General features: G+C 38.1%; 7 protein-coding genes across 11 annotated transcripts; 4 read left to right on the forward strand and 3 right to left on the reverse strand.

Annotated features, from left to right (window-relative positions):
* Nucleotides 1-3,008: 3,008 nt before the first annotated feature.
* LOC18020147 lies at nucleotides 3,009-5,701 on the reverse strand. Its single transcript, XM_006402686.2, has 3 exons — nucleotides 5,376-5,701; nucleotides 4,876-5,290; nucleotides 3,009-4,780 (listed from the first exon to the last, which is right to left on the reverse strand). Exons 1-3 carry the CDS (start codon nucleotides 5,405-5,407, stop codon nucleotides 3,026-3,028), a joined length of 2,202 nt encoding a protein of 733 aa, XP_006402749.2. The 5' UTR covers nucleotides 5,408-5,701; the 3' UTR covers nucleotides 3,009-3,025.
* A 268-nt stretch (nucleotides 5,702-5,969) lies between these two features.
* Nucleotides 5,970-9,320, reverse strand: LOC18020148 (integrin-linked protein kinase 1). The gene is made up of 12 exons (XM_006402687.2): nucleotides 8,851-9,320; nucleotides 8,495-8,569; nucleotides 8,323-8,418; nucleotides 8,090-8,175; nucleotides 7,892-8,012; nucleotides 7,497-7,576; nucleotides 7,297-7,359; nucleotides 7,060-7,178; nucleotides 6,788-6,873; nucleotides 6,585-6,706; nucleotides 6,389-6,500; nucleotides 5,970-6,278 (listed from the first exon to the last, which is right to left on the reverse strand). The coding sequence occupies exons 1-12, from the start codon at nucleotides 9,199-9,201 to the stop codon at nucleotides 6,186-6,188; spliced, it is 1,404 nt and encodes a 467-aa protein (XP_006402750.1). The 5' UTR covers nucleotides 9,202-9,320; the 3' UTR covers nucleotides 5,970-6,185.
* A 1,294-nt stretch (nucleotides 9,321-10,614) lies between these two features.
* LOC18020149 (citrate synthase 2, peroxisomal) lies at nucleotides 10,615-14,128 on the forward strand. The gene is made up of 12 exons (XM_006402688.2): nucleotides 10,615-10,918; nucleotides 11,162-11,342; nucleotides 11,553-11,638; nucleotides 12,018-12,122; nucleotides 12,304-12,366; nucleotides 12,468-12,577; nucleotides 12,675-12,794; nucleotides 12,875-13,024; nucleotides 13,116-13,236; nucleotides 13,348-13,445; nucleotides 13,540-13,663; nucleotides 13,760-14,128. The coding sequence occupies exons 1-12, from the start codon at nucleotides 10,682-10,684 to the stop codon at nucleotides 13,889-13,891; spliced, it is 1,527 nt and encodes a 508-aa protein (XP_006402751.1). The 5' UTR covers nucleotides 10,615-10,681; the 3' UTR covers nucleotides 13,892-14,128.
* Nucleotides 14,129-14,719: 591 nt separating this feature from the next.
* Nucleotides 14,720-17,670, forward strand: LOC18020150 (citrate synthase 2, peroxisomal). The gene is given in 13 exon segments (XM_006402689.2): nucleotides 14,720-15,038; nucleotides 15,133-15,313; nucleotides 15,437-15,522; nucleotides 15,709-15,813; nucleotides 15,909-15,971; nucleotides 16,065-16,174; nucleotides 16,269-16,388; nucleotides 16,474-16,623; nucleotides 16,703-16,823; nucleotides 16,923-17,020; nucleotides 17,138-17,249; nucleotides 17,430-17,510; nucleotides 17,513-17,670. Coding segments are annotated over 13 exon segments (1,509 nt in total). The 5' UTR covers nucleotides 14,720-14,798; the 3' UTR covers nucleotides 17,555-17,670.
* Nucleotides 17,671-18,703: 1,033 nt separating this feature from the next.
* LOC18020151 (V-type proton ATPase subunit D) lies at nucleotides 18,704-20,558 on the forward strand. Of its 2 annotated transcripts, none has more exons than XM_006402691.2 (2): nucleotides 18,704-18,898; nucleotides 19,533-20,558. In XM_006402691.2, exon 2 carries the CDS (start codon nucleotides 19,545-19,547, stop codon nucleotides 20,328-20,330), a length of 786 nt encoding a protein of 261 aa, XP_006402754.1. In that variant the 5' UTR covers nucleotides 18,704-18,898; nucleotides 19,533-19,544; the 3' UTR covers nucleotides 20,331-20,558. The 2 variants fall into 2 exon arrangements, with proteins under 2 accessions (XP_006402754.1, XP_006402755.1); XM_006402692.2 differs by having other exon boundaries at nucleotides 18,708-18,898; nucleotides 19,536-20,558.
* Nucleotides 20,559-21,008: 450 nt separating this feature from the next.
* LOC18020152 (E3 ubiquitin-protein ligase ATL4) lies at nucleotides 21,009-22,369 on the forward strand. 3 transcript variants are annotated; one of them, XM_024157216.1, is made up of 4 exons: nucleotides 21,009-21,186; nucleotides 21,277-21,344; nucleotides 21,450-21,981; nucleotides 22,138-22,369. In XM_024157216.1, the coding sequence occupies exons 1-4, from the start codon at nucleotides 21,055-21,057 to the stop codon at nucleotides 22,174-22,176; spliced, it is 771 nt and encodes a 256-aa protein (XP_024012984.1). In that variant the 5' UTR covers nucleotides 21,009-21,054; the 3' UTR covers nucleotides 22,177-22,369. The 3 variants fall into 3 exon arrangements, with proteins under 3 accessions (XP_024012984.1, XP_006402756.1, XP_024012985.1); XM_006402693.2 differs by lacking the exon at nucleotides 22,138-22,369 and having other exon boundaries at nucleotides 21,450-22,063; XM_024157217.1 differs by lacking the exon at nucleotides 22,138-22,369 and having other exon boundaries at nucleotides 21,071-21,178; nucleotides 21,450-22,063.
* LOC18020248 (probable WRKY transcription factor 69) lies at nucleotides 22,073-24,068 on the reverse strand. 2 transcript variants are annotated; one of them, XM_024157215.1, is made up of 3 exons: nucleotides 23,765-24,068; nucleotides 23,494-23,637; nucleotides 22,073-22,763 (listed from the first exon to the last, which is right to left on the reverse strand). In XM_024157215.1, exons 1-3 carry the CDS (start codon nucleotides 23,884-23,886, stop codon nucleotides 22,208-22,210), a joined length of 822 nt encoding a protein of 273 aa, XP_024012983.1. In that variant the 5' UTR covers nucleotides 23,887-24,068; the 3' UTR covers nucleotides 22,073-22,207. The 2 variants fall into 2 exon arrangements, with proteins under 2 accessions (XP_024012983.1, XP_006402757.1); XM_006402694.2 differs by having other exon boundaries at nucleotides 23,494-23,640.
* Between the last annotated feature and the right edge of the window lie 335 nt (nucleotides 24,069-24,403).

Consider the following 24,403-nt stretch of genomic DNA (forward strand, 5'->3'; position numbering starts at 1 on the left):
CCAATTTCTTTCATGAGAAGGGGAAAAAGGAGAGGGATGGGCTCTGTTTCTCATCAGAACCATCTTTTGGAAACTCCCTTTTTTTGGTAATCTTTCTCATCTTTTCTTTCTTCCTTTTTTTTTTCTTTTTTTTTACCCCTCTGCATTTCCATTGATTAGATGCTCCTCTCCATCTATCTATCGGTGTTCATATTTAACCGTCTTGTTTTATAACAAAAAGTCTAGAAATGAGTATTTTTGAACCTAACCTTATCAAACCAATTCGAAGTAACTGAACCATATGGTAGACAAACTGATATAGGTTCTATATAAATCCTCGGAATATCTTTTTATGACGAAATCCAAACTTGGTACACAACCATAGTTTTAGTTTAGTTTAGTTTGTATCTCTAAAGATGTTAATTAGGGCTTTAATTTTGCTACATTTTTCTTAAGCAGAACAAACTGAAAAATTAAGTACCGAAAACTGAAATGTCCATCCTCCCAAATATGTTACTACCTACTAGCTAGTATAGATTGTAGCGTTTTATGAAGTCAACTTTGCTAAAATTTGATGTTTCCTTTTTAAGTTTAAGATGTTTTCAATGAACCCTCTTTTGCAAAGAATACCTAATTTTGGATGCCGAGAAATCTATGATTTGAGAGCATCATCTAAAAAAAATCAGGTTTAGACTCAGATTTGAGAGCATCATTTAATGGGTTGGAAAGAAAGAAATGTAAAGTAATTATTTATTAACCACTTGATGACGATCCAAACATACTGTATATGGCATGCATATATATTTAATAATTATAACTTGGGAACGAACACATAGATCGGAAATGCAAATTTGTAAGGGAATAATAAAGAAAAACAAAAAATTAAAGTATTCATCAAAGGGTCGATGACAAGAATGTACACAGAGAGAGGTAGGTGCGGTAAAATATGGATATATGATGAAAGAGACTTGCATGTGAAATTGGCATCAACTTCTCCTAGTACCTGAATCCTTTATGGGAAATAGGTGATACAGAAGTTATTTATTGTGCTTTCATCCTTCATCTTTTTCTATTTTTGATTTTAGGCCCCTCTTAAACTTTCTGGATATCTACTCTTGCACCCCCGTTAATTACATGCTCTACTAAACTCCAGACCAACAATCATATCAGTCTTTTCTTTTGCGTGGGCCCTCGTTTTTTGCAGTCTCTGTGATTTGAAATACAATTAGTTAAATCCTGAGAATCTGGACAGTGCTCATCATGATTCAAAGTTGTTAAGCATAAACCGTCAAAAACGATTTGAAAGTCTCGGATCATCTTTTAATCAAAAATATATATATTTTTTTTTTTAATGTAGTAAGAATTTTGAATTTATGTACAAATATAAGTTGAGAATCAGAAACCGTATCTGAATATGCTTTTACACGTTTAAAAAATACGTTTTGCTGTTTACCATAATTTTTTTTTGTGGGTTTAAACGAACCAAAGAATTTTACAATTCTATAACTATATTTGTGAGGTAATTGAACTTATGTTGCAAAAGAAGAATATATCTACAGATCTACTAAAATACGTATCTAATTTTGAATGTATGTTTTGTCCGTATATATAAAGAATTCATTGAATCAAGATTAATTCGAGATAATATGAATTGCAAGGCTTTCCGTAAACTTGCTTCTTATCAATAAAAAGTGACATATACATGCAAAAGTTAAACGTGTGAATAAGAACTGCAGTAATCACCAAATTTGTTTGAGAACTTAAATTGAACACGTTGGACTAGGAAAATGTGACCATTGATTTTGAAATCTATCTTTAGAAAGTCCAGTTTGAGACGATGGATGGCAAAATATTATTTTTTGTGTCCATATATTGCCTCATGCATTGTCTAAACGACTAAACCTAGTCAAGTCAATATTATTAATCTAATTTATTCTCTCTCCAAATTTGTGGCAGATCCGACTAGTCCAATTTCGACTGGATTGTGGCAGAAATACATATTCGAGCATGTTTTTATTATACTATTTGGGGAGGGATATACAAACGGAGATAAATCAATAAAAGAAAAGAAATGATGAGACGACAACTTAACGAGGGAACAGAAAATTAAGGAATCCAGCAAATAGTGACTAATCATACGTATAGTCATAATCATCCACGAACATTTTTTCAACGTTCTTATTAACTATTTGCCCTCCTTTTGCCCCCATACCTCCATCACTTTCCTTGTAATTAGTAATAGCATTTACAACTCGTATACACATATATCAAATAGACATGCATTATGTCATATATACATTTATCTTAAATTTTGCCAAGTCACTTCAAGCATTTGGGAGGGCTCATGTTTTGTTTGGTCTTTGCGGGGAAAACATAGTGAACTTTGTCTTTGTTCGCATGATTCAGTTTGGAATCTTTGTTTGATTTAGTATCGATTTTTAAAATTAAAACACCACACGCGGTTACTGTTACATATGGCTTTTTGAAGTAACACATTTTCACATCTTTTCCTATAAAAAAATAGAATCATCAGATTCGAGCATGCATGAGCAAAAGAGAAAAAAAGGCTCATTAGTTATTACGCATTTAGATTTAGAGTACTCGAGATGCATGAATAACATCGGGGGAAAAAAACTGGACCATTTTAAAAATTAGTCATCATGGTCGGCGACTTTGTGGACAATCCATATACATAGTCTTTAATTAGTAAAACTATATTTTTCTAGTTGGATCGATCTAGTTTATAAACCACACGATACATCAGTATTCAGTAAACAAATATATATATATTTTTTTTTAACCTCTCAAGACTCTTAGATTAGTGTTTTTCTAATTTGCTGGCCTGCAAAGAACTCTTTCTCAGAATTTAAGCTACCTTGCATTGGAAACTTGAGGGATTTTCTGGTTCTTCACTGGATATTCCTCTACAGAAGTTAGCCGCTTAGTTGCTTTTAATTCCAACGTTTATGTAAGAGATGACTTGGACCCACAGAAGGACACTAGCTAGTTGCTCTGTGGAACGAGAGCTCTGAAAGGAACTTGGTGGTCAATGAGGCTTTGACTGTCTAGTAGAATCTGTGCAAGAGAAAGGCAATCCGAAAGATGGGTTTCTGGCATCGGGTAAGAGACCAATACCGACAATATTGCTGTAATCAGATGGAAAGGGAAGTTGTTGCTGCCCTAAACCATAATCATGGAAGCTGAGATCCTTTTCAGTCAATGGAAAACACTTGAGTGAGCCACACGGAGACAACATTGTGGGAGGAAATTCTGAATCTGGAGCAACAGCTGTTCTGGCTTGTGAAGCCAATCCGACATGTGGTTCAAAAAACCTAGGAAAGGGATCCTTTGATGTATCACACAACAAATCCCTGTTCCAATTCCTATCGATTGTTGTGTTTGAATGATTTTCTGAAACCCCAAGTATTGTCGTTCGCCATAACCAGCTGTGGTGAGTATAGCTCCCAAGAAAGGAATAGTCTATGGAAGCATCTGGTGCCATGATCCTCTCGCCCGTTCTAACCATATCTGAGTAACTTTTGCCAACAGAGACATCCTTACCAATCAGCCGCATTGTTGCTTGAGTGTTATGCATACACAAACCATCACGGTTTGCAACCATATTTCTGCTAATTAGGTTCTGATTCAGAGCATCCAGCTTGGGGAGATTGATTGTGTGGCTCATCGGATAGTCTTCAGAAACCGGGGAAAGGACAGTTTGACCGCACTCTCCAACATTAGTGTCTGAGGAGAAAAATGGTTTCTCGATAAAGTTCTCATCAACGCCTAGCCTAGCTGGAAAGTACTTATTGCGTTTCTCCTTATGCACAGGATACCTTTCTACATCTTTGGCAAGTGCTGGCTCAGTTGAATATGTCTTTCCACTGGAAAAGTCCACTAAATTCCCGAGTAAAATATCATTTCCCGCAGATGCAGATCTAGAGGAGGCAGTACTTAAACCTGACCGATCAAAACTTCTACAGCCTTCACCATTTGCTTCGACTAGCTCACCTTGTAAATTAAGAGGACACCCCGAGATAGCCTCTTCTAGATGCTTTTGTCTATATAAAGCTGATTTTTGCATCCATTCGACAAGAAATGGATCAAAAGGTGATTCGTTCAGCAATGTCCCGCATTGCATATCAGCTGATGCAGGTTGCAACGAGGAAGAGCAACTTCTGTATGGGCTCTCACTCGAAGTAGAGAGAAAAGATTGAATAGGTTGAGCCACAGGCCCCTCGTTCTGCAAATCCAGTGCATCCTTAATTCTTTCCAGAGAGAGATGTGGTCTAGGAAAACACGACAAGCCAGAATTTGTGAGAGCATGACTTAACCGTCTCTCAGAAACCACAGGCTGAAACTTGTTTTGTTGCCTGGATCCTAACTGTATACTGTCACTGGTCAGCTCATTTGATGTAACCTTCCATTTCATGTCATTCCCAGGTGATTGATCCTCAGCTGAAAAGAGACTTAACCGATTCATTTGCGAGCAGCAGCGTTCTACAGAGAACAAATTATTCTCCAGTTGAGAAATCATCTCACTCTGATCAGAGAATCTGACATGCCTCTCACACTGAGAAGCATCAATATTAAACTCATCAGGACTACTCACGGAGCAAACTTTTCTTTTTGCCTTCAAGATTCCAGGAATCTGGAACTCAGAATCCCATTCTTGTCTGACTGATTTGGGAGAATTTGGAAAGAGTTCCTCCTCTGTGTAAGATAGGCGTCGCGTTCCTCCTCCAGCCTTCTTCTTCCCACTTAGAGACATAACGCCAGATCTTTCTTTGCATCTATTAACCTGATTTCAATGTGTGACACAAACACACTCGTGTTAGTTTACACCAATGCTTACAAAGCTAAATCAACAAATATTTATCTATATAATAAATGAACCTTGTTGGTTGTTTTTTTATCATCGAAAGATTCCTTCGACTTCTTGCTTTGAATCTTCTTCTGCGCCAAAAGATCATTCGTTTGTTTCCTCTTTGAACCGATTAAGACGTCGGGATGCTCTCCTTCGTCTTCTCTGCGTTCTAATTGGATCTGTGGCGTCTCCGCAAAAATCTCAACGATGCAGCGTTTCTTACAGGGTCTAGACTTCGCCTTGGCGTTCCGCCGAAAATCCGGCTCGGAATCGTCCGGCGTCACCGGAGAATTCGCTAGCAGCGAGGCAAGCTCATGAGACCACCACCGAAACTTGGAAACAGTTATCGGAGGAAGAAGAGACCGGATAAGATCTCCGGTAAACTCACCGGAGAACGGCCAACATTTCCGCAGCTCAACACTCCTTGTTCCACGCGCGTACTCTCTGCGATTCCGATACGACATATCAACAAAATTTCATAACAACGCAAAAATCAAAAAAGCTATATAAAACAAATATCAGCACCAACCTGATGGAGAAACCTTGGTAATCAGGTTCCATGTATCATACAAAGGCGACGAGCGAATCGATGTCTTGAGAGGAGAACGAGCAAAGAAGATGAGCGAGAAAGTAGAGAAAAAGGGCGTTTCAGAGTTTCCCGCTCGGAGAGTGAGTTCTCTCTCTCTCCAATGGCGCTTGTTACATTATTTTTCGGCTTTTCTTTAACTTTACGGAGCTGAAAGCGACAGAGGAGACGACAGCAACCGAACCGAAGCGTAGAGGCAGACGATTTATTTCGGTCTCTAACCATTAGGCCGTCACGCGCTTGCCTTCTTCTGCAACTACGCCCTGCCATTAATCCAAATCTACTACAGATTTGATTTGACGTAAGACTGAACACATAACCCAAAAATATACGACTTGATTTGACCTGATCTAGTTTTTTACAACACTCCCTTGCATTTTTTTTTCTACTGTTTCTTTTTTATGGGCTCGAGGTTTTTTTTGTTTAACGTTGCTGTACTACTCTTGAATTTTGATCTATCACCTCGTTTAACTAGAACTAAATACCAACGCAAAAAAAAAAATTATTTAATCTAACATCTAAAAAAACCCATTTAGATATTTTTTAAGCTAAAAATCCTCGAATTAGATCTCATTAACAACTTATAAAAATACACACCATGTTCATACACACCACGTAAATAATAAAACAGTCATGATGCCATAAATACATTAAGCTAAATATAATATGACACTGTTTTCTTCCATTTGAGGCAAAACCAATCATCTTCGTTTTAATTTAGAGAAGAAAAAAAAGCAACCAAAGCTCTTGGAGTCATCTGGTTAATGATGAACGGCTACTACTAGGATTCACATAATCTCGCTTTGTAAAGAATCTGAATCTTGGAAGGCACCTTCCTAGCCTCACCTGTTCGAAATCCACCACTAAAGCGTCTCAGAAAATGTAATACTATACTAGACATTGATACAAAGTGTGTTTGTGTGTGTGTGTGTGAGAGAGAGAGAAAGAGAAACAACCTTCCAGATCATTTTCCTTGCAATTCGATCACTAATCAACTCCAAAGTAGTGATGATTTCTCGAAATGTTGGTCTTTTTGATGCTTCGCTGTCCCAACAATCCTGGATTAACCTGGCAATAGAGAGATCGTAAGACTCTTAAAGTAGAGTCACGAATGTTTGTTTCCCAAACAGGATACTTATTAGAAAAACTTACTCTCGTAACCCAAAAGGATATGATTTTATTGGAGCATTGAATGGTGGACGTTCATCTTCAATATATGCTTTAGGAACTTCGCTTTCTTCTTTCAGATGGAATGGTACACAGCCTTCTATCATCTGCTAAGTTTGTTAACACACATGCTCTATGAGTATAACTGAATTAACAAGTCTCACATAGCTCTCTCTCGGTTACTTTACCTCTTGTAAGATCAAAGCGAATGAAAACACATCTACTTTTGTATCATACTCTTCATTTCTGTAAACTTCTGGAGCCATGTATCGCACTGCTTAGACCCAACAAAAACAGTATCATCAGCATTACACCATCCAAAACACAGCCATTATACAATCTCAGCCCCATTAGATTAGTGAAGTACGCTAAGCTGACTTGGAAGCTCTAAGCTAGCTCAAGACAGGAACATACACAATTCGAGAGAGCATGTTCAAGGTTATAAGATAAAAAAACTTACGAGAACTGTCCAATGATGTAATAGGTCTGTCTTTTTTAACTGTCTTCTTAAATATCAGCTGCTTGCTGACTCCAAAGTCTGCAACTTTCAGATGTCCCGAATCATCCCGCAGTATGTTTCTGTTCTCTTACTCGAACAAATAAGTGCCTTTACGATTTTTTTTGGATATGCAATATAGTATAATTGAGCTTAGGTAATGAAACAATCTATACTGATATAACCAAGAGGAAAACATACGGAGGTTCTAGGTCGCAATGGATTATTGCTTCAGGTTTATGCTCGTGCAAATAATTCATTCCCCTGCCAAAATTGAAGGAATGTCATACTGATAATCAGAAGCCACAAAATCGAAATAAATGTTGCGTTGCAACCGGTTATGGATCAATATGAACCTGCATAACTACGAAGTAAAAATATAGAGAAGATAGCCACTAAACCTAGCAATTTCAAGTGCGAACTTCACTGCTTGCGCTGGCATTAGAGGCCCTTTCCTGTCTAGATATTGTCGAAGATCTCCCTACAAGTAAACACAGAAATAATTTGTTTTAAAACTTAGAAGCATAATCTTATGCAGTGTAACATCAAACATGTCATATCTAACCAACTGTCAACATGCATCAGAATGGTAAACAAAGAAATTTTGAAGGACTTGCTCAAAATGTTATCATTTGATTTTACGCTTCTAGAGATTTTCTCAGCTCAGTATTTCCAGCATGTTTATAGGATACTCCAAACTAGTTCATAAGGGATTTTGAAACTAAAATGATAATTTGTATCTAGAGAGGCCATCCATCCTCTGAACGTGGTTATCCTGATTAAGAAAGAATAGGACCTTAGGTAAATACTCTGTGACGATCATCATGGGGCTACTTTGAGTAACTGCCCCCAGAAACTGGACAACATTCGGATGGCGTATCTTTTGAAGCAGGGCAAGTTCGTCCCTAAACGCATTCCTGGATATCAGAAGGATATTAAAACCTTTGACGCAAGATTGGTTCAATAACATAAGAAATAGATGGAGTCAACCCACACTTTGTCTTCATCAGTGAACATTTCTTCTCCAAAGGTTTTAACAGCCACATCAATTCCACGCCATGAAGCCCTGTGAAAGGTTCCCTGTCAAGCAGACATACAGTAATGACAAGCGTGGATATACCATTTCTATAACTTGTTAGCAGTTGGGGAAGAAAAAGCCTTATACTTATTTTGTCAACTAAAACTCTTACTACAGATATTTGGACAGAATCCAAATGAAACAAATACCTTTGAAATTTTGACAGAGTTGGAAAAATCAAGCTCTGTAGGATGGATTTCATACTCAGGAACTTCTCTATCAGTTAGGACATGCATAGGAGCAATCTAAAATCACAAACGATTATTAAAGCAGTTAAGCAGCAAATTCATAGGAAAAGCTATAACATCCACCCACACATACCGGAGGCTTTGCACCATGTTGCTCCAAAAGTTGAATCACATCGTGATTTTTGTAATACTCTGCGTCTGCAAGAGGCTGTTAAGATCAATCACGAATTGTTAACATCGTTATCATTGCACTTGGAATGTTAAAGCAGAAGATGATTAAAAACAAAAAAAAAGCAACCGAGCTATGCTAAATCGGAGCCGTTCCACTAAAAGTCCCCCCCTATCATCCGATTCAAAAGAATTTCAGGAATTGCTAAAACATAAGCTTGTGAGGCAATTCGTCGAACACAAAACGAACTATGAGTCTATGAGAAGTCAAGTCAAACCAAAGAAGACACAATTCAGCCCAGAAAGAGTTTAAACCCGTACCGTGCTACCCCATCGATCCATGGAATTAACCTTAGCACCACGGCTAAGCAGCAACTGAACCACATCGGTTCGTCCCTGACAAGCGGCGACGTGGAGAGCAGTACGACCATCGATATCGCGGTAGTCGACATTAGTTCCTGAATCCAACATCTTCTTAATGCCTTCGATATCACCTTCGTTGGCTAGATACATTAGACGAATCGTGGGATCCACGATCCCAGCAGCCGCCGCCGCCGCCAACTCCTCGTCTTCATCTTCCGCTACCGTCTCCGTTGGGGTTCGTGAATCCGGCGCAAGCGAAGACTGCCTTCCGAGGTTGAATCTCGCCGGCGATTTTGGCTTAATCGTCATGTTTCAAAAGAGGACTTGGTTGCTTCTGCAATTGAAATGAGCTGTAAATGGAACTGTAACGGCAGCAACCGAAAAAGTGAAAAAAAAATGCGCAACCAATTGGACACGCTTTAAGGAGTTTGCCTCTTAATGTGGGTGAAGTATCATACTCGTCTCCTACTCAACGTTTTATATACTTAATTGATTAATATCACTATTCATATTTCTTTCCTTTCTTTCTGTATTAAAAAGTCTTACTACTTTCAATTTAGCGGAGGAAATGAAAAGTTGTAAACGACGTAAAAAAAGTGTGAATAGAGAGATTTAAATGCTATAATAATTAGCAAAATGAAATTAATTACTTTAGCACTTTAAATGATCAATATGTTTTGAAAAACACTTATTCAACCAATTAGATTAATGAATAATTTCTACTTTCTAAAAACAAATACATTGCCTTTGAATGTAATTGTAATTTGTAGACATAAGATTTTTTGGAATAAAAGTTAGAGAGCGTGAGGGGGGGGGGGTATAAATAAATGTTATAATAATTAGTTAAGTTCACATACTTTTGTAGTTTTGTTATTTTTAAAATTAAGGAATGCATATGAATTTGTATGTTAATGATCACGGATAGAATGTATTGCGCATATGCCGTATCACAAACAAGATTATGCGCAAAACACACAAAATCTAATAATTACTAAAGTTCACATACTTCTTCGATTATGATCAATCGGTTAAAAATCGACCAGCAGACAAAATTGACAAATTTATGGACTAAATGCTTACAACACGGTTGGGCGGCTATCTAATTTGCTAGTGAATCTTTGTACGAGCTGTACGATATAAATATCTAAACAGTAATTATAATCATGTAGAAGTCGACGAACGTTTTTAAAAGTCTAGTCCCTTTTTTTCCCAAAAAAAAAAAAAAAAAGTCTAGTCCCTTTCACATATTCTTTCCTTCGACATGAGTGACGTGAGTCATGCATGAGCAGAGGCATTTAGAACTAATGGGCCGATTAAAATTCCTCGCTTTGAGCCCAAATAAAATTGGCCCATTATCGAATAGATATTTAGCAACCCGAGGAAGCTAAAATGGACTTTTCTACTCGATCCACATAGCGTCTGAAACTCACTCGCTAGTGTTACAGGACACGTGTATCTCGATTAGAGCGAGTGATCTTCACCGTCTTGCCGCGCTAAAGTCGTTTAGAGAACGAAAGTTAAATCCCAGGATAATACTGACAGATAAGCCTCTTTGGATTTAGATTTGAAGACAAATACTATCCGTAGATCGAAGCTGAATCATCTTACCACCGTTGATCTTCGGATAACCCGGATCCAATTTCAATAATCACCCGCAGGAAATAAAAACTCAAAATTGCTGATACAAATTAGAAATTTCAGGATATAAAGCGTAGCTTACTTAACGAAACATTGTTTCTTCTTCGCTTCCTTTCTTTGATTTCTAATATTTTGTTTGTTCGACGTGAAAATGGAGATTTCGGAGAGAGTAAAAGCTCGATTAGCGGTGCTTACTGCGCACTTGGCGGTGTCTGATCCCGTCGGATTGGAACAGGTGTTGCCGGCGATCGAGCCATGGTGCACATCGAGTGCAGCACCGCATGGATCCCTGAAGGGAAGCTTGACGATCGTCGATGAGCGTACAGGAAAGAAATATCAGGTCCCAGTCTCAGAAGATGGCACAGTCAAAGCCGTTGATCTCAAGAAGGTATGTATAACGATGGGTTTTAATCCCTCAAGTGAATTGTGAAATCGAGTTTAAGTAATTGACGATCAGTTGATCTAATAGCTTGTGTTATCTGAATTTCGACCTATTTTCCCGCGAATCTGAGCACGAATTTGATTGCAGATAATTGGTGTCACTCATTAATCCTCTGTGGCCATTGATCTGTTGTAAATTGTGTGTACGTTATAAGCTTATAGAGGGATCTCTATTTTTTTTGGTATGCAGATAACGACGGGGAAGGATGACAAGGGGCTTAAATTATATGATCCAGGTTACTTGAACACGGCTCCTGTTAGGTCTTCGATTTCTTACATCGACGGAGATGAAGGAATCCTACGTTATCGGGGATACCCAATCGAAGAGTTGGCTGAGAGTAGCACTTTTATTGAAGTTGCTTATCTCCTCAGTAAGTACTTCTTGAAGCTTGTTGTTGATGCTTCTCTTCCTTTTGGGGCTTATAATCGTGAACAAGCAAATGTTCGATCATAGTTTTGCGGAGGCAAAGTTTTATTGAACACAAAATTTATCATTTTTTGGGGGGTTGGTCTTAAATTTTTCATCCGTTTGTGTTCTAATTTGTGTTTGTGGGTTACTGAACCATTTTTTTCTCTGGCAGTGTATGGGAATCTGCCTTCTCAAAGTCAGTTAGCTGATTGGGAGTTTGCAGTTTCTCAGCATTCAGCTGTGCCACAAGGAGTATTGGTAAATTTCAACTCTTTCCTCATATGGATTTTCATACCAGTGTAAATTCCAAGGTTTCTATCAAAGTGTATATTTCAAACCAAAAACGGATTGCAAAAACGATTTTTCCAGTATAAGTTGTTTGTGTTGCTTCCACCCATGGTTGTCAAGTCCGTGTGGAATACTGGATCTCTTTCAACTATTACTACAATCATACTCACCGTTGCAAATTTGATTTTTATATAATGACTGACCATTTGACAACATAACATTAATGTCGAGGACAAACATTTATCGAGAAGCAATATCTGATGATTGTTGTACTTGCCATAGTAAAAGAATCTTGATTTCGATTTTAACACCATCTTCAACCTGAAATTAGTTCTGAATATTTTCACAGGATATCATACAGTCCATGCCTCATGATGCACATCCAATGGGAGTTCTTGTGAGCGCGATGAGTGCTCTTTCCATCTTTCACCCTGATGCAAATCCTGCTCTTAGGGTATATAGAATCCTTCTTTATTGTACTTTAAATTTCTCTCTTTCCATCTTTCACCCTGATGCAAATCCTGCTCTTAGGGTATATAGAATCCTTCTTTATTGTACTTTAAATTTCTCTCTTTCTGAAGATGTGCTCCATTTTGTTGTGTTCTTGATTTCACGGAAGTTTCCATTGGGTGCAGGGCCAAGATATTTACAAGTCAAAACAAGTTCGTGATAAACAGATTGTTCGTATTCTTGGAAAGGTATTGTTGTGTCTGTTGATATAATGTATTACCGGACTGTGAATTAGTTTCGGAGCTGTAAATGTTTTTCAACTTGTATATATAATATAACGTGTTTGCAGGCACCAACTATTGCCGCAGCTGCTTATTTGAGGATGGCAGGCAGGCCCCCTGTTCTTCCTTCAGGCAACCTTTCTTATGCAGAGAATTTTCTCTATATGTTGGATTCAATGTATGCACCTCTCTATCTTCCCTCTTCATTTGGCGAGACACTTGAAATTGTAGTGAGTAGTTAGAAATTATTTCATGTTCTGTTCAATTAATTACAGGGGCAATAGGTCTTACAAGCCTAATCCTCGTCTGGCTCGAGTGCTGGACATCCTCTTCATACTGCATGCTGAACATGAGATGAACTGTTCTACTGCTGCTGCTCGGCATCTTGCCTCTAGGTACTTAACTACTTATCATTAGAGATTTTTTAATTCAGTCTGCTCTGAGATATGTTTAAATCAGTATTGTGTTTCTGCAGTGGTGTGGATGTGTACACTGCTGTTGCTGGAGCTGTTGGAGCGCTTTATGGTCCACTTCATGGTGGTGCGAACGAGGCTGTTCTTAAGATGCTATCAGAGATTGGGACTGTTGAAAATATTCCAGAGTTCATCGAAGGAGTGAAGAACAGGTAACTCAATACTCAGACGCTGCAAGCAGTGAGTTATTGAAATGATGATGAGTCATTTCATCAATGTTATATCTCTTTTCCATGTCCTCAGAAAGAGGAAGATGTCAGGTTTTGGACATCGTGTTTACAAAAACTACGACCCAAGAGCAACAGTCATCAAGAAGCTGGCGGATGAAGTGTTCTCTATTGTTGGAAGGGATCCTCTGATCGAGGTACTATAGATCCTTGTGCTCACGTATCCCTCCTAGTAGATGGTTTGTCGAATTCCTTCTTAGATGTGATGAACATTATTTAAGAGAGATATGATGAATGATGTAAATCAGGTAGCAGTTGCTCTAGAGAAGGCGGCACTCTCTGATGAATACTTTGTTAAGAGAAAGCTATACCCAAATGTTGATTTTTACTCGGGATTAATCTATAGGTAAGAGCATCTGTGCGTATAATGAGTTGTAACTATTAGGTTCTTTTTACTCGAATCTAAAGTGTCTTGGTGATGGGATTGGGGAAACACACAGGGCAATGGGATTCCCACCAGAATTCTTCACGGTCCTCTTCGCAATCCCACGTATGGCTGGATACTTGTCACACTGGCGTGAGTCGTTGGATGATCCTGACACTAAGATCATGAGACCCCAACAGGTAAGATACATACACTTCTTTGATACATTAAATGACTTTATAAAATAAAAAACTAGGTGTTTGACTCATTGCTCATTGTATTGTTTGGCTGCACAGGCCTACACTGGGGTGTGGCTAAGGCATTACGAGCCAGTGAGAGAAAGAACGTTATCAAGTGATTCGGACAAGTTGGGTCAAGTTTCCATTTCGAATGCATCAAGAAGGCGTTTATCTGGTTCTGCGCTTTAGTCTCTCAATCCTATATACCACATACCAAATAAAGACCAAAACAACAAGAGGGTCTTGTCAACAATCTGTGTTGTTATCTATCTCTTTATAATTTAAACTCTCAATAATCTACACAAACTACATCCTATATATTGTTATTGTTTGTCTATCATTTCATTATTCAATTTTATGATTTAAGAATAATGTTTTATAGGGAAAGACATATCCTTTTTGATAAAATGGCGCCATTTTCGTGAACGTTATAAAAGAAGATCTTGTTCTTATTGATATAACACACTGCTTTAGCTCTTAAGATTCATATATAACGCATTGATTTGGGAAAAGAAGCCCCAAATCATATCGTTTAAACATGATTGAATATTACTTTCCTACCGTGAAAATGTAATGTATATTCCATGTAACGAATTGATAACAACAAACTAATCTCTTATTCAACATCATATGAAAAAAAATATATTTAAACACCAAGATTAGGATAGATTTCAAATCCTTGGATCGAAATGAATAATTTGCACGCAATTTAGTAATTATAATTTGATTGAAGTTTTCCCTATCAATTTGTATTTCCATATAAAAATGAGGAAAACAGTCGTGAGAAGCGAAGAACAAAATATAAAAATGGCGGTAAAAGAAAAGCAAAGTAACTGTCACAACTTTTGTTTTTTTTTTTAACATTTAAAAGCCACAAAGTCTCTGATTCGAGGAAAAAAACACAGTAGATTCACGCCAATCGCACCCCACAAAAGTAGTAACTGATTATTTACACACTTTAAATTACCAATTTTCGCCACCAGCCTAGTGTCACACAAGTTACAACAGTCCCTTTGGTTTCTTCTTCTTCGCTTCCTCTCTTTGAAGTTTGAACTCTGTTTTTTTTTTTCCTTCTTTTCTTTTTCCGAGGTGAAAAATGGAGATTTCTGAGAGAGCAAAAGCTCGATTAACCGTTCTCTCAGCGCACTTGGCGGTGTCTGATGATCCCGTCGGATTGGAACAGGTGTTGCCGGCGATCGAACCATGGTGCACATCGAATGCAGCACCGCATGGATCCCTGAAAGGAAGCTTGACGATCATCGATGAGCGTACGGGAAAGAAATATCAAGTCCCAGTCTCAGAAGATGGCACAGTCAAATGCGTTGATCTCAAGAAGGTATGTAAAGGAATGACAATGAATCTGATGATGATGTCAGATGATTGGTTTTCTTTCCTTGATATATTTCTTAGACATGGCTTTGTTTTTGCAGATAAAGACAGGGAAGGATGATAAGGGGCTTACGTTATACGATCCAGGTTACTTGAACACAGCTCCTGTTCGGTCTTCGATTTCTTACACCGACGGTGATGAAGGAATCCTCCGGTATCGAGGATATCCGATCGAAGAGTTGGCTGAGAGCAGCACTTTTCTTGAGGTTGCTTATCTCCTCTGTAAGTACTCTTCTTGAATTATCACATCTTATTTCAAATCTTGAGGCACAAGCAAATGTTTGATCATAGTCTTGAGCTATTGAAACAGAGATGGGTTTTTTTTTTTCTTTTTCTAAATTCCAGTATATGGGAATCTACCTTCTCAAAGTCAGCTAGCTGATTGGGAGTTTGCAATTTCTCAGCATTCAGCTGTCCCACAAGGAGTATTGGTATGTTTCTACTCTTTGGATTTTCAAACTGTAACTAAATCCTCGAAAATGATTTTTTTTTTTTATGTATAAGTTGTTCATCTTGCTTGTAAACCATGCTTGTCATGTCCATGAAGGAGGATACTGAATCTCTTTCAACGATTACTGTGCATTATGTCTTACTTATATCTGAAATGTCTTTGGCAGGATATCATACAGTCCATGCCTCATGATGCACATCCATTGGGTGCTCATGTCAGTGCAATGAGTACACTTTCCCTCTTCCATCCTGATGCAAATCCTTCCATTATGGTAAGCTTTTATAATCCTGTTTTTTTTTTTTTTTTTTTTTTTTGCCCTTCTTTTCATTTGTCTGTGTTCTTGACTTCACGGAAAATTCGATGCAGGGCCAAGATATTTACAAGTCAAAACAAGTTCGTGATGAACAGATATTTCGTATTCTTGGACAGGTCTTGTTGTGTCTGATTGATTTATTGCCATAATGTTATTACTGGACTATGAAAAAAGGTCTTCATCGTGTTTATATAATATTGTGTCTACAGGCACCGACAATTGCAGTGGCTGCTTGTTTGAAGACGGCAGGCAAGCCTCCTGTTCTTCCTTCAGGAAAACTTTCTTATGCAGAAAATTCCCTCTACATGTTGCATTCAATGTATGCCACCTCTATGTCTTCCCTCTTTGATTGAGTAAACACTTGCATTTAGATCTGTTTCTAGCTCTCAAACATGTCTGTCCATTGCTTACAGGGGCAATAGGTCTTACAAGCCTGATCCTCGGCTAGCTCGAGTGTTGGACATCATCTTCATACTGCATGCTGAACATGAAATGAACTGCTCTACTGCTGCTGCTAGGCATCTTGCCTCTACGTACTTATCACCTGGTTTAAGATTTTTCCATTGAAACTGCTATGAGATATGTTTTTGATCAGTATTTTGGATTTTATATATGCAGTGGTGTTGATGTGTACACTGCTGTTGGGGGAGCTCTTGGAGCCATTTGTGGCCCTCTTCATGGTGGCGCAGTCGAGGCTGTTACTAAGATGTTATCGGAGATTGGGACTGTTGAGAATATTCCAAAGTTCATCGAAAGCGTGAAGAACAAGTAACTGATCAATACTTAACAGACAAAAAGTAACTGGATTGTGATGAAGTCATTCCATATCTCTTTTCCATGTACGCAGAAAGAGAAGGATGTCAGGTTTTGGACACCGCATTTACAAAAACTACGATCCACGAGCTAAAATCATTAAAAAGCTTGCGGAGGAAGTGTTCTCCATTGTTGGAAAGGATCCTCTTGTTGAGGTAATTTAGATTCTTGTGCTCACGTAACGTATCTCTCTCCTATTTGATTGTTTGTTTACTAAAGATTTTGGTGTATTATGATGATGATGATGTTTTCAGATAGCAGCTGCTCTAGAGAAGACGGCACTCTCAGATGAATATTTTATCAAAAGAAAGCTTTACCCGAATGTTGATTTCTACTCTGGATTAATCTGTAGGTAGGAGTCATCGATGAGCCATCTAACAAAATTCATGCTAATTAATGAGTTGTTGTAAAAAAAATTGTTTTTTACCTTTAACTTTTGTGTTGGTAATTGAAATTGGTTAACTCACAGGGCAATGGGAATCTCACACACATTGATCACAGTCCCGCGTATGGCTGGATACTTGTCACACTGGCTTGAGTCGTTAGATGATCCTGACACTAAGATCATGAGACCCCAACAGGTAAAATTCATACACTTCTTTGATACATCGAATGACTTAAAAACAAGGTGGTTTATTTTCCTGGCGCGTGGTAACATTATACATTATACATAGATACATTCACTTCTTTAATAGATCAAAATATTTTGTTTATATATTTTTTTTGTTGCTCATGGCTCATTGTATTGTGTTGCTACACAGGCCTATAATGGAGTGTGGCTAAGGCATTACGAGCCAGTGAAAGAAAGAACTATCCAGTCAATGAGTGATTTGGATCGGATCAGTTTGGTCAAGTTTCCATTTCGTATGCATCAACAAGGCGTTAATTAGCTGCATCTGCGCTTTAGTCTCAATCCTACTACCAATTATATATATGTAAATATAGTTGTGAAAAAATCCTCGTGCCATACCATGTTTTAAGAATATGATGTTTTCTTTATACCGTCAAGAATATGATGTTTAACAATAATCATATATAAGATAAAACAGTTCAAATCTAAATAAAACCAAACGAAACCAGTAAGATAGTAGACCACGAACTAAAAAGAGATTCATAGTATTTTGTTGACAAATAAAAGAGATTCATAGTATTTTGTTGACAAATAAAAGAGATTCGTAATTCAACAAGGACATGCAAGTACTAATTTAGACGAAAACATTGGGATGCCTGTTATGCTAAACAAGAGGGTCTTGTCAACAATCTGTGTTCTTTACTTTCTCTTATAATTTATACACTCAATAATCTACACAGATTACACCCTATTGTGCTTGTTTTTGTCTGTTATATTTAAAATTATTTGATTTAGAATAGATTTTGTTGCGGTTCCATCTAATAATAATGTTGTTATAGGGAACGACATATACTTTGATTTTCATAGATTCCGCCTTTATGAGGAATGTTCAAAAAGAAGATCCTATTCTTATTCATTATAACACATTTTTTGCTAAAAATTGATGGCGGTAATTAGTGCTCATATAACACATTGCCAAAGTTCAAAAGTTTTATATTCTCAAATCATATCCTTTAGAAAGTGACAGAATATTATTATTCCTAGTGTGGATATGTTAACAAACTCATCTCTCAGTCAACATCATATGACATTTTTCACCTCAACCATTTGGAATTTCGCACCAAAAAAATTAGCATTGACTATCATCACTGCATCTTCGAAATAATCATCTTATTCAAGATGGAAATGGTTAAAAAAAAAAATGGTTTATTTGACCGCTAATTGTAATGTTAACCTCGATGACTACTCATTAGTCATTATTAAGTTTTGCCTGAGTTTTTGTCCGTAGTGTAGCACTTAGAACGTGGGATGAGTTCACCGTCTAAATAAGAAGATGGAGCCCACAATGGGTCCAGATTTAGCCACGAACGCAGGCCCCACCATACGCGATGAGCTGTGTAATTTATTTTATGTTTCTGTAGCAAAATAAGCCCTTCATGTTTACGATTAATTACTAAACAACCCCTTTATTTCATCCACGATCAGCGACGAGGTCGAAATACGATCGCTCTCTCTTCTTCTTATGCCTCTGTCGACAGTTCTTAAAGACAGATTTCAATTTCTCCGAGCTCTCTCTCTCTCTCTCTCTGTCTTCTTTCAATCTATTTCACTGATTTACTTGCGAAGAAGTCTCTTCTTCTAGTCTCTCGAGAGGCCCAGGTATGTCGTCTCCAATCTTACTCTTCCCTCTCATTTATCTCTCTGTTAAATTTCTCATTGAATCTGGGATATATTTATGGATTTCACCGTTGATATTGGCGATGCATCGATAAACCCGGCTGATAAATTCTGAGTCGCAATCAATCTTTCGGTTCTGTATTCGTGTAGTTTTTGACTCTTTGATCCCGATTTTGCCTTCTGGGGATCTGGAAAACTATATTATCCTAAACCACTATCTGTTAGGAAATTCTAAAAACAAAAATTCCGTAGGAGCTGGTTCGAATTGGAAAAATTGTCTAACTTTGATTCAATCTGGTAACCAATAATGCAAAATCTGATGGATCTCCGTATGGATCGTTCGAGATGAAGATTAGGTGCTTGGTTGATTAGCCTTAGATTTTCGTAGTCAAATTTAAGAATTCGCAATATTGTTCAGTTCTGATAAACTAAACCAGAATTTACTAGATTTTAGAGGTCGATCTCTGTCGCCAATGATTCAAGTATTGTTTCTCTGCATAGGAAATCATCTTTTGTTGTTATTCATCTTCTCCCTATCTAGAGGAGTCTTTTAAAAAGTTGTTTTTTTTTCTGTTGTTTTAATGGCAGAAAGTAATCACATCTCCTTTATTTGCAGTAGTTTTGAAACATGGCTGGCCAAAACGCGCGTTTGAATGTGGTTCCCACTGTTACTATGCTCGGTGTGATGAAAGCCCGTCTTGTTGGAGCTACAAGAGGCCATGCTCTTCTCAAGAAGAAGAGTGATGCTTTAACTGTTCAGTTCAGGGCACTTCTCAAGAAAATCGTTACTGCTAAGGAATCCATGGGGGATATGATGAAGACATCGTCTTTTGCTCTTACCGAAGTAAAGTATGTTGCTGGTGAGAATGTTAAACATGTTGTCCTCGAGAACGTTAAAGAAGCTACACTGAAAGTCCGTTCCAGGCAAGAGAATATCGCAGGAGTGAAGCTTCCCAAGTTTGATCACTTCTCTGAAGGCGAGACCAAGAATGACTTAACCGGTTTAGCTAGAGGTGGTCAACAGGTGCAAGCTTGTCGTGTGGCTTATGTGAAAGCCATTGAAGTCCTAGTTGAGCTTGCTTCTCTCCAGACTTCGTTCTTGACGCTTGATGAAGCGATCAAGACGACTAACCGGAGGGTGAACGCTCTGGAGAATGTTGTGAAACCGAAGCTGGAGAATACAATCAGTTACATCAAGGGAGAGCTTGATGAGCTTGAGAGGGAAGATTTCTTCAGGCTGAAGAAGATTCAGGGATACAAGAGGAGGGAAGTAGAGAGACAAGCAGCTAACGCCAAGGCGTTTGCTGAGGAAATGGTTCTTGAAGGAATCTCTATGCAGAGAGGGATTTCGATAAACGCTGCTCGTAATTTGCTCGTTGGTGGTGGAGAGAAGGATGCAGACATTATTTTCTGAGGTGTGAGCTCTGTCGCTGTCTTTCGTGATTGCTTTGTTTCTATTTTTCACTGTCGCGCCGTTATTACTCTCTTCTCATCAGACTTATGTTTCTTCAAATAAAATGGATTTGTTGTAGATGAAATATTGTATCATCTTGGATTGTGCTTTCCTATGATTTTCCTTGAGAGATTTGTGATTGTTACTGTTATGGGTAATGATTAATTTAATTCACTGTTTCGGACCAAAGCAATTAGATCTATGAGATTGTTCTTACGCTTTCTCAGTTTCTCGAGTAAAGTGATTCAACTATATTGGTGTGGGAACATATGATAATAAGGAACATTATGAGTTATCTCAGAAAGTTGGAAGATTTATTACTACAAATAAGATCATTAACTTGATGTTCGTTTCCGGTTTGGCATTTTGTAGTTGTGAATGTCTCAACATCTGAGTTCATTGTGGTAACTACATTAAGACATGTATACGTGGTCAAGGCGTTGACTTTTCTGGTATAGATTCTCCCCTCTACGTCACATCCACTTTAACGAGTTAGGTCATGATGTGTATGTGTGTTCATGAATTGATACTCACACACTAGGACAGATTCCTTGCTTAATTTATCAGCTTTAAGGGAATCAATATAAGAATAACTCAAAGCAAAGAAAAGGAATAAAAAACTGCATTACAATACAAAAACTTGTCATATCCCTTACTTGTAACAAGAAATCCATTAAGTTCAACCATGGACAACTCCAGAAATGGCTATTCTTCCTCTGTTCCGAGACAACCCGATAGATATGACTCGGGTACACGATCCTCGGGTTGGCGAGTCCCTGCTTTCTCTTCACGGAACGCTTGGTCCAGGAGTCATTCGGTGAATAGACTTTTCCTTTGATCATATATCTTAAAAAGTTCTGGCCTTCTGTATTCGTTTTTTATCATGTTTTGGTGTGTTCTCTTTCAGATAGTTAACAGGCGTTTGCTCGATGATCCTCCAGCCACTTACTCAAGATCAGCGATTTCATCAGTCATGTACTTAATCATCATCATCATCTGATTATTCCTGCTTTTGATTTTGTTTCAAAAAGTTTAGTTTACTTGCTATTCAAGAACTTGAAAAACCGTTGTTCTTGACAGAGACTCACATACTCCACAACATATTCCAATCCGTACCAGCAACAACCTGCGAAGGCAGCACCTCGAGGCACTAAGGCAAGCGGTTCACAACCAACCCGCTAGACCCGAGAGCAACTCAAGACCAGCATCATCATCATCACAAGCCAGAGAAGAAGACCATGTTCTGAAACATCTAACAAAAGAAACATATAACCCTGTCCCAAAGAGCCTGCTTCTCAGAAACCTCAGCTTATACTACAGAAACAAAAACCCGGGAAGTAACGGTCGAGATCACTCCGGTGAAGAAGAGGACAAGAGATGCAGTGTGTGTTTAGAAGACTTTGAGCCCAAGGAAACAGTGATGCTCACTCCTTGCCAACATATGTTTCATGAGGAATGTATAGTTCCATGGTTAAAGAGCAAAGGACAGTGTCCTCTCTGTAGATCCGTCATACTCAAGCCAGAAAAACCAGATTCTTCGCCGGCTGTTACCTCAGATCTCGCCGGAGACATAACAATGAACGATCTCTTCACATTAGAGCTAATCTCTGTGGTAAGAGCAATGGAGGAAACTTTCCTTTTTGGTTATCCTCGTCGCATGTAGAAATCATACATAATACATAATCGTATCTTCTCTCAAATGATATTTGATTTATTATTTTGGGATTTATAATGAATCATGTGAATCCACATTGATACACCTTTACAGTGGAAGAAAAAGAAAAAAAAATTGTTTTTCCTTTCTTGAGGTTTTTGGCTACACACACACAAAAACACACTCATCTAGAACTATCACAGAAGGGAATGGCGCCAAAATCGCATCTCCGATGTTGCTCCTCCGTAGCCACCGTTCCACGGCGGAACACGGAGGCGCAATCAGGCAAATCGCCGAGATCGCTGAACAGTGATTCATCTTCTTCTTCGCCTACTGAAAAACCTCTCTCCAAGGTTACGTCGAGGAAATTTCCAGAACAAGATGATGATGAGATGGACGCGTCGTAGAACCACCCGAACTCGCCGGCGATTTCGCTGTAACAGCCACCTAATAGCAACGGAGAGTCCACGTGGCTTAGATCTAATCCCACTGGCTCCTCGGCGGCGACGGTAACTTCCTCCTCCTCGTCTTCTTCTTCGTGATTCTCCTCTTTCTTGGCGGTTTTGAGGACGACGGTGCTGGTACGGTGGTGGTGGGATTTGTTGTTACCGGAGGAGGAGGGAAAAGGGTGGTTGTGGTCGCAGGCGTACGTTATCATGAGCTTTGAGGGGTCCACACGGCTTCTCTCCACCTGCTTCCTCGCCGGACATCCTTTTGAGCTGCTGCATCTGTAATATCCCCTGAGATATATATCCACACACACAATAGTGATTGATTAACTTTAACATTTTTAATCGAAAGAGAAACCAAATTTTCTGGATGATACAAAATTAATCAGTTAAATACCGATTATTATGACATTTAATATCGTTCCAAGTTTTTATTAACATCATTGAAACGTTAATTTTGGTTGAAACGTTAATTTTGGTAATAATTTTATAAAATAACAACACCATTCCTCGAATGGATTTTTTTTTTTTTTTAAAAAAAAATTCCCCTTAAAGTCACCCCAAAATATTAATAAATCAATTTTAAAAGAATATAATATTGGCACGTTAATCACGTAGATGTATGTAAAATACTTTTCCTTTTTGTGCGCATTACCCTTTGTGGCTTTTGTCTTGATTAGAATCCAGATCTACAGCTACTTGTAATAGTTCATATTTCATGTTCCCCGAGATTAATTATTATTACACAAAAGTAAAAGCAAAAGTTTTTAGATAATCTACTTAATGACGCAGCCAATGGTTCCATCCTAACTAAAATTACAAACATTAAACCAAAAAAAAAAACAAGGATTAAGGAGCTGGCGCGTGAAAAACCACGTGATATCAAACGCGACTGTTTTCGTTATCAAAAACGCCACGAGGTGCGTATGTTAGCCCAACCACCGTCTGGGCTAGCGTACGCTATCCCTTCCGATTATACGCCGCCACTGACAAAAAAAGAGGGACATAAGGGTAAATTTACCTGGGGTAAGGCGAGCCTTTGATCGGTTTTTGTCCGTACTTTCTCCAGGCCCAAGAATCGGACGGTGGATATACCTCTCCTCTACTCTTAGATCCTTCCACGTCAGCAATCGGAACGGAGACAACTCTCTTCTCTACGTTCCTCCTACTACACAATTATTACATTTTCAGACCACATAGCTTTTGGTTTGATCCCAAAAAAAAAAAACATGGTTTTGGGATAAAAATTATAACAATTCATAGGCAAGTAGAACTTTTTTTTTTCAAAAAACCTTTTCTTGGGAGTTGGTTTTGAGATCTTGGAATCTTCGCAAGAAGAAGGAGATTCTGGAACGACGTCGTTATAGGTCTCATCCTCTTCGTCGTCCGATTCTTGAATTCCTCTACGGTGCATGATTGATCTCGACCGCCCGATTTCGCCGGAACAGACAAGTGAATGACGTTTTTTTGCCTCTGTTGGGGGGTTTGATTAAGAAGGTGATTAGTGAGAGGGTTTTAATCAATCTGATGTGATTATTACTCTGTACTTGTTTTTGGGACGTGCAGGCAAATATCAAAGGGACTTTATTGTTATTATAATGGTATTGGTATTTTATTTGAATAAAATACGACTAGTTGTTTTGTAGTCATTAGTTTATTTATTTTTGAAAGGTTCTCTCGTGGAATTATATTTTATTACACAACAAGTTTTGCTAATCAAATGATTTCTTTAATTAGCTGGACATTTTGATTAAGTCCATGCATACTTGTGAAATTCTATATTATAATTTATCCGCATCTGATCTATATAGACTGTGATCTTTTAATTTTGCTGTTCATGTAATTATATATATACACACACACATATGCTCGTTTTTTGTGATATCCAAAATGAAGTTAACTACAACCCATCTAACTCTAACTAATCAAAA

The sequence above is a fragment of the Eutrema salsugineum genome, unplaced genomic scaffold, assembly GCF_000478725.1.
Source record: "Eutrema salsugineum unplaced genomic scaffold, Eutsalg1_0 scaffold_19, whole genome shotgun sequence".
NCBI lineage: Eukaryota > Viridiplantae > Streptophyta > Magnoliopsida > Brassicales > Brassicaceae > Eutrema > Eutrema salsugineum.